A 16,571-nucleotide genomic window follows, 5' to 3' on the forward strand; every position below is an offset into this window, starting at 1 on the left:
TGAATGCCCACCAGCAAATTTAAGGGCATTTCAAACAAATATTGCAAAGCTAAAGCACACCTCAGGAGGAGAATGGCAGATGTGAAAGAGTGAGCGGTCACTTTGGACTGAACAGAAGCTGGACATTTCTGTGATAAAACACAGGGTGAAATGCAGAGTAATTTTCTTTACAGGTCGCTGGCAATTTTTAGAAAGATTTATGTTTTATTCTTATAACTTTTTTGCATTGATGTGATTAATAGATTCCAGGTCTGCAAGCAATTTAGAAGTTGTGTGTAAGCATGAAATTGTATTTACTACAGTTAGTCCCCTTATGCTCCAAATTAAGTCTGAATGTAAGAGGCTGCAAGGACAGTCGCCCAGGGCTTTTCCCATCTTTGAAAGTGCTGTGGTCACCACATGGGGGCACAAGTGCTGGCTAATGGAGTGGGATCCCATTTTCCAATGACAGTGATAGGATTTCTGTGTTAAAATTTCCAATAGTCAGGTAATCTGAAGTTAAGATTCAAATGTAATTGATGTTTGGATCTGCAACTTCATTTCTCAGTACTGGGGATTTTTAAATTGCAGCTATATTTCAATGTATGTTGAGTCTTTTATAGCATTTCCTCCCTCTCTGCAACACAACACATTAAACATTAATTCAATTAATCAAGTACCATGCCTAGCAAAGCAATAATAACCCTGAGCAATTATAGGAGGATTTTCCATGTAATTAAGATGTAATTGAAGTATGTGGCTTTAGGTTCCAAATTAAAGACTTTTTTCATTAGCATAGAGCTATCACTTATTTAGTGATACTAGAAAAGAATGTTGCTAAGTCCTACTCTCTTTATAGTGTTTTTTATTATCATTACTGTTGGTAGGGGAGAAATTGCAGGCCAGTCAGTGAGATCCATCCCATTATATCCATTAAACCCAACGCTAAACTCCTGGTGCTCACTCACTGGTTGAGCGTCTCAGGCTCACGATCTCCCCATCGCTGTTGCTCTGATATATTTCCACATAAAGCGGTTACCGACCTGTTGTTTTTGATGTACTGTACCATGAAACAGGAGGGCAATGTTTCTCAGAGCACGTTCACTCTGTCCTGTACTTGGCTCTCCCTCCTCCCTGCACACCTGTCTTATCTTGTTCCTCTACTCGATCCTACCCATGTCAAAACTCCCCACTGGTGGAATTAAAACGATCTACCCCTGTCAGTGCTCACTGAACTAGTGGAAGAGAAACAACTCACCTGACTGCTTCACTGCTTCATGAGAGGTTCAGTAAAAGCCAACACTACATACAGGAAATGTTGGACCCACAGCAAAGGCCTACATCACATACCAGAGGTACTTCACTGCAAAACCATAATCTACCTCTCACAGTTCTGCTGTGTTGTAGCAGTGCTACCAGCCTCTGCTGATGTGTCCCAAGAACCCAAAGCACATCTCATATTCAGGAAATGTGAGTCAAGATTAATTCCCTTGAGTTCCTCCCTCCAAAACAAAGCTTTTAAGCACAAATGGTTGGGAATATTTTTCCTCAGTTTGTTCTGTTTAGATGAGCCTACAGAGGACATCTGGTTCGGGTTTTTGCATTTTCTCTAAAGCCACAAAAGAGCATCGTAGAATCATGAAATGGTTTGGGTTGGAAGGGACCTTAAAGCCCACCCAGCCCCAACCCCCTGCCATTGGCAGGGCTACCACCCAGCAGCTTGGGCTGCCCAGGGTCCCATCCAGCCTGGCCCTGAGCATCTCCAGGGATGGGGCATCTACAGCTCCCTGGGCAGCTGTGCCAGGGCCTCACTGCCCTCTAAGTACAGAATTTCTTCTTAACATCTAACCTGAACGTTCCCCTTTTTAGTTTAAAGCCATTCTCCCTTACCCTTTCATTATTAGACTGTACAAAAAGTCAGTCTCCTTTCCTCTCATAAAATCCCTTCAAGTGCTGGAAGTCTCCCCAGATCCTTTTCTTCTACAAGCTAAACAAGGCCAGTGAAGCTGATGTTTTCATGCAGTTATGTCTTTTCATGCTGTATGTTGTGCTCTGAGGCACTGCAAATGCTCAGAGGAGCACTGGGGGCTCTGGTGGGGGCATTGAGCTGAGCAGCTGGATGTGTCCCCTCTTGTCCTTGGAGGTGTTCAAGACCAGGTTGGATGGGGCCCTGGGCAACCTGATCTAGTAAAGGCATATGTTTGGTGGCCCTGCCAAGCAGGGGGGTTGGAACTACATGATCCTTGAGGTCCCTTCCAACCCGGGTCATTCTGTGATTCAGTGATTCTGTGTCCCAGCTGCCACAGGTGCCAGCTCAGCTCCTGGCCTGCTTTGTGGAAATGCTGCCACAAAGAGCTGTGATTGTGCTGGTAGTGCAACCAGCAAGGATATTGAGGTGATTTTCTGGTTTGAATAATGCCAGAAAGCAAAATGAGCACAATCAAATACACTGAAAAATGGCAGTGTCTTCCTAGAGCGTTCCACCGTTCAGATCTGGATGGGGAGATCAGCAGCAGAGCCCTGGATCTTGTATTCGGAGGTGTTTATCGATAACGAACTCACACCCTTAATCAGGGAAGCTTTGGTGCCATCTCGTGACCACCTCAAGTATTGCGGCATCACGTAAATGAACAGCTTTCCCAGCCATATGCTACGTTGCTGCGTGCTGCCATCCTGTGTTATCTAGGTACAGAGACACATGGTTCAGCAGAAGAAAAAAGCAACGAACCTGAGCTGTGTTCACTTCTCTTCACAGTAAGTTACCCAGTTGCAGGAAATCACTGAAGGGCTCTCTCTTTCTCCTTCTGTTTCAGTGGGCCCAGCAGTGTGGCAGTGCAGTCAGAGCTTTTAAATCCTTAACAGCATGCAGTAAATGTTTGTACCTGACAACCCATTGCCTAGCTCAACTCATTTGGCAATATCTAATTCTAAAGTCTTTTTATTCTAGCTATGTTTTCTTTCAAAACATTTTCAAATCAACATTTTAGTGTTAGGCTGGGCCAGAAGTAGAAGACAGCGAACACTGTAACCCGGAAAAGAAGCTGAGATTTGCTATAGGACTCTGCAAACTTAAGGCCTAGGAAACTGATTATTAAACAAATCAACAGTTCGAGATAGGAAGTCACAACATCTTGTTGGCTTGCTTGCTTTATTTCGTCGTGATGTATGTGTCTATTTGTAGCCATAATTGCTATGTCAGCACCAGTTTAGTGGAGCAAACCCAAGTAGCTTTAGCATTAACAAGGAGAATAAATTGTAAAGTAATATGAAATTAATTATATAATACCTTTTGGGACTAGTTCAATTGTGGTTTTGATTTTGGTCTCTAACAACATACAGAAAGCAGAGCTGCCTATGAGAGAAATTTAATTTAAATTCCAGTTGAAAAATGATTGGATGTTTTTGCAAGTAAATAGTTGCATGGGAAGGAGCTGAGTCAGCAAGACCTTCACGTTTGTATTGACAGTAACTGTGATGCTTGCAGCTTCCATAACTGAGATACCTGTAAAGTTCAGAAGACATAATTGAATTACCCCGGATATGCAACATCTGATCCATACACAAAAGCTCAGATGTCATACAGACATTGTGCAGTGGATTTTGTCCAGTGAGGCTGGTGGAAAGATTGAGTACCACATTTGATTTCTGCGCTCAAATGGCGGGTGGCTGTTATCCCTTCTTGTACCTACCACTGTAGCAGTTAATATTCTTTTTGCAGCTATTTTTTTTTCACTTGGTTTGCTTTTTCTACTCTTTATATAAAGTAAATGAGAGTGAGTCTTCCTAGGATATGGAATATAGAGAAAATGAGGTTTGTTCACAGGTTTCTTGAAGGCAACCTTTAGGAAGCTGAATTTGGGCACGCTTCTCTTCTGTCAGGATAAGGAAGGGCATGGAAACCAACATGATTCATTAGATGTAGTCTTGGAGATTGGCAGTGAGGAAAAGCAAACAATTTTTTGCTACTTTTGCTGCTGGAAGAAGCACAACATGAAGCTGTGGCTTCAGTTGGCTATGTTCCTGGGCATGCCTAGCAGTGCAATGGAGGGGACCAGATGCTTGGGTACCTCTGAAAGAGGGCATCCAATTGCCTTTTTTCTCCTCATCCATGCTCCTTGTTGCACATCCTGACTCTGAGGTACCTCAGGCTCATTTTCTGCCTTCTTGGCTCCCCAGACCAACTCACTGCAAGCAGAGAAGAAAACCATCCGGCGTGCAAAAGGTATGGTTGGGGAAAAGCTGGGTAATTATTCTTTCAGTGGCAGCTAGCCAATATAGATTGACTTAGCTACTTCACATCCTTAGAGCCGAGGAGTCTGATAGCAGTCAGCTTTGGTCAGCATCCAGGTCCCAAACTGATGAGCTCTGGGTAACCTGAGATGTGCACAGTCTGAAGCCCACCAGCTCTTGTGAGGACTGACGGAGAGAGATGAGCGTTGCTTGAAAGCGATGCCCTTCTGCTTTGTTGTCCCTGGCTGCCTGGCTTCAGGTTTCTAGCAGAATCCCTCCCTGCTTTTTTCTCCTTTCTTTATCTTGCCTACTAAAAACACATTTTTCTTAGTTTTGTATACTTTGTTGATACTGAACTTGTGCCATCCATTCTTCACAGCTCTTCATGAAATTCTCTGGTACAGGATACTTTCCCCTTCAGTCTCTACTAGGACAGGGAGAGAATTTTGCTTGTGAAGAGTAACTGGAAGTTCAAGATGGAAAGGGACTGATTTCCTTTAACTGTTTCAGTCTAGTACTTGCACACAGTTTCCATGATATGTGGAAATACTGGGTTTACAGGGAATACGTATTCCCAATGCTGAAACAGTTAAACGAATCTTATTTTTTGAGGATTCTCACATTAGGTGGAAGGAAACATATCTTTTAGTCATTTTCATTCCTAAGGAAAGGAAAAAAATCTCTACATTAATTCTGTATTTGAACTGTCATATATAAAGAACCGGACACTGGATTTCTCTTGTATAACAAAGACCTTTGAATTCCAGCTTTGGGGCCAAACTTAGTTTGACCTATAAATCCTAGCGCTGCTCTCATTTCTGCCTCATTAGAGACCTGAAGATTTGTGAGTAAATCTGATTTAATCATGCTTGTTAAGTAGGAATTTGTCCCTCGACTCACTATGTCTGCATTTCCCTTTAAAAAAGCTTTATTAAACATTATTAATCTTTCTTCTCCATGTTAATTTACATGTATGTTTTTACTCATGCCTGAAAATGCAGAAAGCTGATGATTTCTGCTTTGTCCTGACAGGGCACAGGGTGGTGTTGAGCATCATACATTATACCACAGCATATGTCAGTGGGGATGATAAAGCCACATTTATTTGAATATATCCCTGAGTGTTTTGTTGTTACTGGTTTTTTGTTTATTTGTTATTTTTTTAATCAGTTGCTGAGGATTTCAACTTTGATATGGGAAGACTTTGAGCAAATACCTGTACAAGTACAAGTAGTTGCTGGGGATTTTTAAGGATCTCTCAATATAAAGTAGTGTGAAAGTGGAGATAACTTTATTGTTGAGTACACAGTTGTGGAAAAAAAAAAAAAAAAAAAAAAAAAGAGGTAAAATTTTAGTTTTGCCATCTGAAACTTTGCCATTTCCCTAAGTGTGAATTACTGTGTTTTCACAGACGTAAATATTTGGTTAAGAGACGTTGTTAGTGACAAATCCAGCAAGTTCCAGAAAACTGACTTTAAAATAGGTTTCTAACTGTTTGATCATTAGCATCTATTTCACATTCCCTTCCTTGCTGCTTTAAAATAATGCTGTTCTACAATTCTCTCCCATTCTGGTGGCTGGAGAACTCACGGGATCAACAGGGGAAAGTAATTGCTGAAATGCAATTTCAGCAGTGCAATTTATTCTACCCTAAATGAAGTGAAAAAATAACACAGGATGAGCTAGGCCAGGCCATGTGCAGGCCACAGGCTGTGGATTGGACACACCTGGAGTACAGCTTAAAGGCAGCATTAAAGGGCACCATCTTAGCTGTTATCAGATAACTGTGTGATAAGCAAATGTCCTTGTCTGTGTTTTCAGACAGCTGAAGTGGCATTAGCCAATCTGAAGAATAAATACGAAAATGAAAAAGCTATGGTGACTGAAACCATGACCAAACTACGAAATGAACTGAAGGCTTTGAAGGAGGATGCGGCAACCTTCTCATCCCTGAGAGCGATGTTTGCAACCAGGTAAGGGAAGTGATTTCACCATCTGCCTCAACAATGTAAAAGTAAGTGTGCTAATTGGGAGCAGGCTTAGCTGTGTATGTTGGGTGCTTAGGAGGAGAAATAGAAATGATTTTCTGCAAGGTCAGGGATTTGCTGGGTGAAGGTGAATGAGTCTTACAGTGCACGCTGTGAAAAACTTGCAGGCTTTCAAGTGGTACTGGAGAATAGCAATGTCAGTGCAACCTTGAGTAAAGTGTTAAAAATGCCAATATCAATCTCCAGTCTATTTGCATTTATAGGGCTTTGTTAAGTGGAAATCAAACAGTAGATTTATATGGCTGATACTCATATTCAGAAGTATGCCATGATTTGGTCATGTAAAGCTGTCGTACGGATAATGATGATCTTCAGAATCCTATGTTTTCATTATCATGAGATTTATTACTTACCACTGGAAAAATCTATTTCATCAACCAACCCGTGCTGTAATCCGGCACTAATAATTGTAAGGCCATTGCAGTTTCACATTCCAGCATGAATTCTTATTTTCTCCAGCTGTATTCAATTTATTAACTTCTTCTTCACAGGATCGAAGTTTCACTTATCTTCTGTAGCATAGTTCCTCCCAACAGGGCAGTAATTAATCATCTCTCTTCTTTCATTCTACCACATTCAGAATAGCCTTTGGTTTTAGCTCCTTTGTAAAAATCACCTACAAATAATTCGCTTTTGAAGATCCAGTGATTCCATCAAAAAATTCTGAAGACACAAATAGTAACCTCAGTAATAACCTCAGGAATTTTTTCTGTTCATGTCATGATTTTTTCCCCCCTTATGATTAAATGCAATGCAGATTTCTTGCTTGAGCTTTTAGTCTGTAAGCAGTAAGACTTCATGCCTCATGCCAATATCTCTCCAGCGCTCTCTTGTAGTATGTAGGTGCCATCTCACCTCTTCCAGCCTTTTTTGGTCCTTTGTTGCTTAGTGACGGTAGCAGCAGCATCTAGGAAAGATGGAAAAATGGAGGAGGGGCCATTTGCATGCCATGACTTTGGTGCTGTGTACAAATTCATCATAGGTTCATCGTTGGAAGAGTACGTGTAGTGCCATAATGGAAATGAAGAACCAACTCACCAGGTGAAGTGAACCAAGGTAGCTCTGTTCATTTCATTGACATCTAGAGATTGCCTTCAGGAAAGCAAACTTCTGTATATGTTTTAAAAATACATTTGTTGATCTGTATTTACAAACTCATTATTCTAGGAGTTATACAAATGTACTAACTCTGTAAGACTGCCTGGAGGGCTGCTAAGCCCTGAAGAGAGAGATGGTGTCTTGGGTGTAAAGCAAGCAAGGGACTTATGTGGAGCCAAGTTATTAACCTGCAAGATAAAACAAGTTTGGAAAGATTTAAAAGTCACACTTTTGCTGGACAGAACACTCCTATCCTAAAGGTGGCAGGAGACTGTGTCATATTTTCCATGAGAATTAAGCTCAAATGGTGCCATCCATCTAGAAGCCTATTCTAAATGTCGTGTGTAGGCTGCAATGAAACTTCTGTTTCTCTTCTACAAACTATAAAGGGAATCTGAGTGACTTGCTGAGTTACCGATTTCCCCTTTATAGTTTCTAATATTAGTAGAAAGAAAACTCACACAAATTATCTACCGCTGTTTGTAAACTCCATGCAGTTGTGATCTAAAACGCACTGCATAGCCTATGGAATTTATCTCTGCCCTTGAGATCATAATTTCTGCACAGTGTTTTCTAGGGGCAGTGATGAAAAGTTATTCACTCACTGAAAAATATTGCGCATCAGTGGGGTCCTATAGATTTTTCTATAAAATATTATAAAATATTACTTTACCTCCCTTACCCTGCAATATTTTCACCCTCATAACAAAATCAATTTATCTAACTGTTCACATCATTGGCTCATTCTGAGTGCTTCATTTGGTATAGCATCCATTTCCAGCTTTGGAAAGCCATGATATACTGTAGATGGGGATCATGACTGGTTTTTTTCTGTGATTTTGTCCACTCCTTAAGTACTTTCTTCAGTTCTGCTCTTCCTCAACTCTAAAGTCCTTCTGTCCAACTTGTACCTCTACTTTTCATCTTTTTATTTGCCTGGATTGTTTGTTTCCTAATCCAAAGTCTCTGTGGTCCTGGTCTCTACAGCTTCTTCTTTCTATCTTCATTAGCCTTTATCCCTTTTCAAATTTACATCAGAGCTGCCAAGGATGTGTCCGCAGTTCAAACTCCCTTTTCCTCATACTCTTCTCTTGGATCTTGAAACCACAAAAATTCAACAGACTTACAGGTGAAGGAGGGTCAGTTTCCTAAGCCCTTCTTGTAATCTATTTGGAAAGCTTGCAATGCTGGAGAAAGTTGAGATGGTGAAATTAACTGGAGAAATACAATTTATCTAAGCTGAGAAGAACAGCTAATGTTACACCATAACAGTTCACTTTCAGGCATCATAAATATGACAGTTTTTAAAGTCAATGTCTTTTTACCTGTGATACAGTTTTGGGGGCATGCAGTAGAGGCCACTGATGGGGTCTCTTCCATAGCAGCACTAGGAAGTATGGACAGATCCTACAGCTATCCTGGAGGAGAAAGCATTTATGAGCAAAAGAGAATTATGTTTAGGTTGGTAGAGCAGAGATATGTCATTGACACTGTCTGTGGGTTTAGTTCAAGCTCTGCTAAGATTTATGTGACCTAAATTACGCCTAGGTCCAACTCAGTATTTGATTTGCATTCCTCATGTGTTAGTTTATACAAAATAAGCAGTTTTATGGATTTGTCTGCTTCCTTTCTGAGAAAAAGGAAGTGAGAAATAGGAGAAATCTTGACTTCTGTGCCCATGAGAAGTAGACCAGCATACAACAAGACAACAATGATATTTACTAGTCAGTTGCATTTTACACTCATCACAGGACAAGCGACAAACTGGGAAAGAGCTCTGATGTGGGTGACCCCACTCTGGAGGTGTTCAAGGCCAGGCTGGGCTTTGAGCACCCTGGTCTAGTGGGAGGTGTCCTTTGCCCATGGCAGAGGGGTTAGAATGGGATGATATCTAAGATCTGTTCCAATCCAGACTGTTCTCTGATTCTGTGCAGGAGGATGTAATGTAATTTCTGTCATCCACTGTTTCTTGAGGCTCTTTTAAAAGGCCCATTCAGAGCCCTGGAGCCCTGCCTACTCTGCAGTGCTCTGCAACGTGTCAGGAGTTATTTCTCTTAATAGCTCTTAACTTTTTTCTTCCTCTGTATGCTGTGAGACTGCACTCATGTTTATAAAATATGTGGGCAAAAGGCAGTATGGACACGTAAAGTTTTTTTCTTTTTAAATTGGCAGCACTTCTATTTTTATCCCTTACTCGCACGTAGCAGGGATTATTTTGTTGCAGGGAAATGCCATAGCTGCAGGCAGTAGCTACCTCCCACTACATGGAATAACCTTTGTTGCTGCAGACTTCAAGGAGATCTCAGGCTGTTAATTCAGTGGTTTCTATAGTTAATTATGGCCTTTACTTGTTTGATTTAGGTTTACCTATTCTGAATGTTGTTTCTCAAAAAAAATATGTATTCTCGAGCAACCGACACAGGGACAATGGCCCACATGTTTGGGCAAAATAATAGGAAACTTCGAGTCGTGGAGGTCAGATGACTGGAACCACCCAGACGCTGCAGTGAACTGCCAAGAATGCTGGATTGCTATTATGGGGAGACTTCTAGAAAGGGCATACACTTAATGAGAACAATTAGAAAACGTTGTATTTATGGAATTGTTTTTATCTTGAGTGTGAGGCCAGCTAACAGCGTTTAACTCATCCAGGTTTCTAGGGCCGTTTTTGTTAAGAGTTCATATCAGGTTTGTCTAAGTCTGCATCAGTTTCATCCATATCCATGGAGGTTGTATTAATTGTTCAGTTATGCTGTTTTACAAAGCAGATTTCTAGATACAAGAACATCCTGAGGCATGAGAAAAGAACAGTCCTCTTCCAAAAAGAAAATTGGCTTCCAGGCATCCAAAAGCAAGGCAGTTTGTTCCTCTAGTGGCACAGTGCTACGAGTGTTGTTGCAGATGTCACTTCTTTATTTTATTTCTCAACAGAAAACATATTTGAAAAGAAGCGTCCTCTTGAAATAGAGGAAAGCAGGAGAGAATGAAAGATTGACACAGAATCTATCTGGTTACAGGAATGAATCTTTAAAACTCTGATAGCTCAGACACTATAGTAATTCCTGTTTCAAATGAATTTAATTTCCAGAATGCTTGTTTCATCCTAGTGTTTCTGTCAACAGCACCAGCCATGACATCTGTAAATATCTCACAGCCTGCAACAGACTGGATGTGCGAGTGCACTTCAAGTCAACCAGTGTTTTAGAAATATCTCTCTTCCTCAGGGCTTAAATACAGTCATGCTTGCTAATGTCCTGTAGGAGGAAGGTAATACTAAAACTAGAGTTGAAACTGTGGCTGGCTTGACCGTTATTCTTCCATTTAAAGTGTCTACGTTATTCAAAAGGAGAGTGCCATGCGTGTGTGCATTTGAGAAGTGTGAAGTTTTGCTTATGCTTTAACTCTGTTTCCCAAGAAGTTTAAAATTACAAAAGTCAAATCCTCATTCAATATGTTGCAGTAATTATGCAGCGAAGCTGTTTAGATTTACACAAGGTAATGTGGGGAGAAGATTTGATGAAAGCTGCATTATTTCATATGAAAAGTCCTTAGATATTACCACAAATGTCTGATGATCAGGCAGCGTTGCTATGTGTGAACCATTTCACTGATGGCATACATCTACCATTGTTGCTGATTAGATGTTTCTAATTTTAATGAATTGTAACTGTTTCACTTCAGAAAGTCACTAAGACCATTCTGAAATGCCTTGCTCTTCCTATTCCTAATCAGTGTTTAAAGCAGGTCTAAACTGGATTTGATCCTAAATGCTAACAAAATTATAAGGAAAGTCATTTTGTTTCAAAATCTGCCTCAGAGATCCGATGTTAAGTTAACTGATTAGAAACATATTGTCATGATTATGATTACAGACACAGGTTTTACTTCTGAGTCAGAAGTATTGGCATTCAGATCCAAGTCCAGATTTGTTCAGCAGGACAAGAATTCAGGCTCTCTGCTTCCAGAATTTGGTTCAGCAAAAGCTTGGATCTGAATTTGTCCCTAAGACTGAGGTCTGGAATTACGATCACTTGTAGGGCTGGTTCTTGGATCAGTTCCTCAGATTTCTGCCTTGTTTGTTTTCCCAGGTGTGATGAGTACGTCACGCAGCTGGATGAGATGCAAAGGCAGCTGGCAGCTGCAGAGGATGAGAAGAAGACCCTAAACTCTCTGTTGCGCATGGCTATCCAGCAAAAACTTGCCCTTACCCAACGACTGGAGGATTTAGAGTTCGACCATGAGCAGTCCCGACGCAGCAAAGGCAAGCTTGGAAAGAGCAAGATCGGCAGCCCTAAAGTAAGTGAGGAGGCATCAGCCACCGTGCCAACCATAGACACTTTCCTCCTGCATAGTCAGGGCCCACAGCAACCAAACTTACTGGTCAGCAGTGGCACTCAGAGGAAAAGGTATGCATGCAGCGATCTTTATAGTACAGTGCAGTGTCCAGACTTTCATTGAAGTCGTTCACTGAATTGTAAACATTATATTTTTGCTTTTCTTTTCTTTTTTTATACTTTGAGTGGGGAGAAGGAGGTGGGGAACATATGAATACGGAATTCAAAGCCTGGCAACATGTGGTTCTGGTCCACCTACTCACAGTGTTATTTCCTCCTTAATGCAGTGTTTTGCATTATATTCTGTTGGTGTCTCAGTGCATCTTGTGTGTCTTTAATATTAGTGTAAATGTATTTTTTTTAACAACACTTCCTTAAGTTTCCCTTAAGATTTTCCATAATGAGCATCTGAAATCTGAAATAATTGTTCTGTCTGAGCATTTCAGCGCTTAACACAAAAGAAGTTGCATCTCTTTGTTAAGCTCTGATGCTCACTTGCTCTTCATCAGTGCAAAAAAATATGGATGTGTTCACTCTGATCAATTTTTCTGCATAGGAGCGAGCAACCTTTTGAAGGGGGATGGCTGCCATTCGTAGCCTAATGCAAATATTTTGCTGTTTAATCAGTGAGTTCTCATCTTGTCTTGTGACTGTCCTGCTAAAGCCCTGTAGCTGTGGGGATCTCCATGGTTCTGAAGACAAAACAGGACTCTGCTAGAGAAGTCCTAGACAATCATTCCTTTTCCTTATATGTTCTAGTCACAATGCAAAAATAAGAGAACGTTCTGGGAGCCTTGTACGTATCAACTCTGGGATACTGAGATACAAATCAACCTCATCTCCTCCTCCCCTAATATGATTTCCAGAGCAGGCAAGGTGCTCTGCCTTGGAAATGACACGGGGTGGCAACAGTAGTTGGTTTTTTACCTATTAAGCAAATTAACACAATATTGTCATTCGTGAGGCTTCGAAAGGTAATTAAAGTAAAACTCTTTTGTTTCCGTATGTATTTTTTCTTGGATCTCCTGCAAGACTATTCTCACCTTCCCTTTGTGATCAGAGCCATCCCAGGACTTCAGGGACCTACCTCCAGAAATTATTAAGAGCCCCCCCTCATCCCGCCTCCACAGAATCATATCTTCTGAGGGGTCCCCCTTCCATGAGTGAATTCATCCATGGGCACCGTCTCAGCAAGGAAAAAAGGTTAACCGTGGCCACACCAGGTAAACATTTTTTCCTTGGGTGCATGTGGTGCTGAGTGGTTAGCAGAGCAGGGGACCCTCCCAGCACTGCAGATGCAATCTAATTTGGGTACCTTCTTGCGACCTGAACAGCAAAATGTCTTCTCCTGTGTCACCTGTAGCAGGAGCTGACATTCTGCCAACTGTGGCCCAAACTGGTTCCAAATGCAGTGGGGGAAGTCCCACTGTGGAATACATGGGTGCAGTCCTGCTGGCATCCACAGAGGCTGCACCCCTGTGCTTAGGTGGTGCTCGGCTATGGCGATAGTCATCAAAGGAGACTCAGACCAAACAGGATAGAGAAGTCAGAGGCATGAGGACTGATGATGGAGTTGCTGGCATCATCCATCTCCTACTCACACTGCAATATTCAATTAGGTTTTTCTAAGGTGAAATGTCAAACTCAGATGATGTAGTTTACATAAACTGAGTTGTGAAGTGTTGTCTTTGCAGGAAGCTTTTGCTCTTCCTTTCCTGCCAAACCGTATTTGCTTAGAATAATGCGCAGAAAGGAAATCCAAACTGAATGCCATTTCAAAGGTTATAACATCTTTCTCCTGACAAAGCAATAACTACTTTTCTTTTGTGCCTGTGCAGAACTTTTAGCCTGCAACCATGCACACCTTTTTCATGCAGAGTTTTGAGATTTCTTATACACAAAAAGCAGAAGTAGAATATGTAAAAGCTAAAATCCATGAAGTGCTTTCTGCTGAAGTAAATATGTATTCCAGAAAGCTGAGCAATCCCCTGGAGTACTTTATTTCTCAGTGCCATCAATATCACACCACCTTTGAGTAGTGCCATGCAAGTAACACTTGTAACACTCATAAGGACAAGTGTTAAACTGCAGTTAGTGTTTCTGCTAAGGAGTGTTGCAATAAGTAAAGTGAAGAGCTTGCTCCTTTGAAGAAAGGGTGGGTAGGAAAAAAGCAAAGACTTTTAAATTTGTAAAATAAAAGGTACAGAGCTTTTGCAAGGAAGTGGAAGGAAGTAGACCCTCAAATAGCAATCTTCTACCATACATTTTACAAGACTTCTAGTTGTATTTGTACTTCTAATGTACAATTTACAAGAGACCATCATGCCAAGAAGAAATGGTGTATAGTCCAAGGACTTGAGGACCTTTGTGTAAAGATGTGACCTCTGTATTGGATCTTCTTTGGTGGTTAGAAGAAGCAATGACTTAAAAAGAAGACTGCTCAACAGATAAGACAAGCTGTTCTGCAAAATTGTTAGTTATAAATATATACATTCTGCATTACATAGTAAAATATGTAATCCTTGAATACAGAGCTATAGGTCCTCACTGTCTTTGTGCATTAAATTTATGTCCTCATTTTTGTGGACCACCATCTAATATCTCACAGAGCATCACAGATTCACAGTCCACAGATTGAGAAACACTGGTAGAGTCTCTGACTTCTTGTGGTAACAGAGGCCAAGGGATAAAGCAGCTTGAAAAGTAGAATTACCTAGAAAATATGTATGTTTAGAGTCTCATCTGGCACCTTAGGTACATCTTTTTAAGTATAAAGTCTTGAGACAGCACTACTGATTTATGTCACAGTTTCCTTTATGATCATTAAAAAGTCAACTTTCTGAATGCATTTGTCAAAAATGTATTCCATCAAATGGGCTTGGTCTTAGCCAGGTATCCTGGTGAGCCTGACATGTTCAAACCAGTGATTTTTCTCTGAGCACTCCAATTCCATTCTCAGCAGAGCCTATGTCAGAATCAGGTTGAGGATCAGCATCAGCCTTGCCAGTTCCTGGAAGACACTAAGTAGGATTTTATGCGATCTGTCTAGTTATCTTTTTTTTCCTGAAAGTAAGGAACAGTATAAGAAGGTGTTCTGCTGCCTTTAGGGAATGTTTAAAATGCCTGCCTGTAACAGAGAATTTATTTTTCCAGATGATATATGCAGTAAAACAAGCAAGCGATGTAACAACACCCATCTTCTTGGGTGGGTGTTCTGTGGCACTGAGCTTGCCGGAGTACAAGAGGCATCTGGACAGTGCTTCCAGACAAATGGTCTGATTTTTGAATGGCCCTGTCTGGAGCCAGGAGTTGGACTCAGTGATCTTTATGAGTCCCTTCTAACTCAGGCTGTTCTATGATTCTTCTTCATCACAGAGATGGCAAAAGAACGACATCCAAACTCATACACTAGGAGTGGAGAAAGAGTGAATCAGGCCGAAATTAAATGTGTTGGTTTTCAGTTTTGTTTTTTAAAGACATGAAAAATTTCCATCTTCTGAAGATTTCAGCCACATGATATGTGTGATTTGCTATCCTTTCATTAGCTCTCAGTACTGTAGGAATGAGAGGCTGTAGCTGGGAATACATTTGATGGAGGCCAATATCCAAAATGCTGCTTTCTTCAGAAGAAGGACCTAGCATGAAAACACTCATGAAGCCCTGAAGACTCACGACTGAAGCTAAACTAAGGGCCTTTCAAGAGAATAATTTCTTACTTGATCTCCCCTTGACTGCCCTCAACTTTTAATCAGCATGTTTGTCCATCTGACATCAAGCTGAGGCAGTATGACCTTATCTGGGTCTTCTAATTGAATTAATGGCTCCTAACCACTGTGGCTAAATATATCACTCATCCATTTCCAAAGTATCACACTTGGTTTCCTCTAGGTAATACTCTAGGGAATGGTATGAATTTAGTTTTGCTGTGCATTTCTTTTTCCCTTCTGTTATTAGCATGTATTTTTGCACATCAAAATCTTTATTATTCTGATAGACAGATCCAGCCTGTATTTGTCCAACAGAATTCCAGCCTACTTTTGCACATTGCTTTTTTCACAATTACCCGAAGAATTTGAGGCATAAAGACAAAGGCTGTTTTTGGCACTGTTTAAAACTGAATTAAAAACGACCTTTCCTTGCAGTTGCACTCAAAATCCTTCCAAATTTTCATATATAGGGTTTCAAAACAAAGTCAGTAGATATTTCCTATTATCTTACACTCAGAAAAATGAAATATGATTCTTTTGACTTCTTCAAGAAAAGAACAAGTGAGAAAAAGACTACTATAAGCGCCCTGATACTACTCCTTTTTTTTCTATTACTTTGGGATGGAAATTCTCAAGGTTGAAGTTAAAATTCTCCAATTCTGGAGCCAATACAGTCAAATGTTTTGCCTTATAAAAGTAGAGAAAGGAAGAGAACATGTGACACATTTCTCTCAAATCTGTAGCCCACCTGAGTTCTTGTGTTTGTTGACACAACCTGGTTTAGCCAATCAATAAGCACCACTTTTAATGGCTTTTAACAGTTAATTTTGGAGAACTGTTCTTTCCACAAAGCACATTAAACCTGAAAGTTTGCTTGATTTTCAGGTGTCTTTCAAGGCTGTTTTACAGAATGGTGTTTACTTCTCCTTAGAAGAGACTGATGTGGAAGATAAAGACAGCTCAAGGATTGCCATACAATAACACAACTGCTCAAGCACTTAGCTCACCACTTCTCCTATAGTATATAATATAATATATATACTGCATAGTATGTAGTATAAAAGTATATATAAATGCTTATATATATTCTTAACAGAAAATCATCCAAGACTAATTTCTGCTGTAGCTCTGCTACATTCAAATCAAATATGATTAACAATTTGATACAAATAACT

The 16,571-nt window shown here is 40.5% G+C and overlaps 1 protein-coding gene across 11 annotated transcripts in view; it reads left to right on the forward strand.

Annotated features, from left to right (window-relative positions):
* The window catches only part of BICD1 (BICD cargo adaptor 1), a 157,665-nt gene that overhangs the window by 124,448 nt on the left and 16,646 nt on the right, over positions 1–16,571 (forward strand). For 3 of the 11 annotated variants that reach the window (XM_015866247.3, XM_085540987.1, XM_085540998.1), the window contains exons 6-7: positions 6,031–6,182; positions 11,444–11,651. In XM_015866247.3, the coding sequence (XP_015721733.1) occupies positions 6,031–6,182; positions 11,444–11,651 (360 nt within the window). Of the gene's footprint in view, positions 1–6,030; positions 6,183–7,239; positions 7,314–11,443; positions 11,762–12,721; positions 12,913–16,571 lie in introns of all 11 variants that reach the window. The other 8 variants (XM_015866227.2, XM_015866217.3, XM_085540964.1 and 5 more) reach the window with 5 other exon arrangements.

This window comes from Coturnix japonica, chromosome 1, assembly GCF_054131305.1.
Source record: "Coturnix japonica strain WE chromosome 1, WE-NBRP24, whole genome shotgun sequence".
NCBI lineage: Eukaryota > Metazoa > Chordata > Aves > Galliformes > Phasianidae > Coturnix > Coturnix japonica.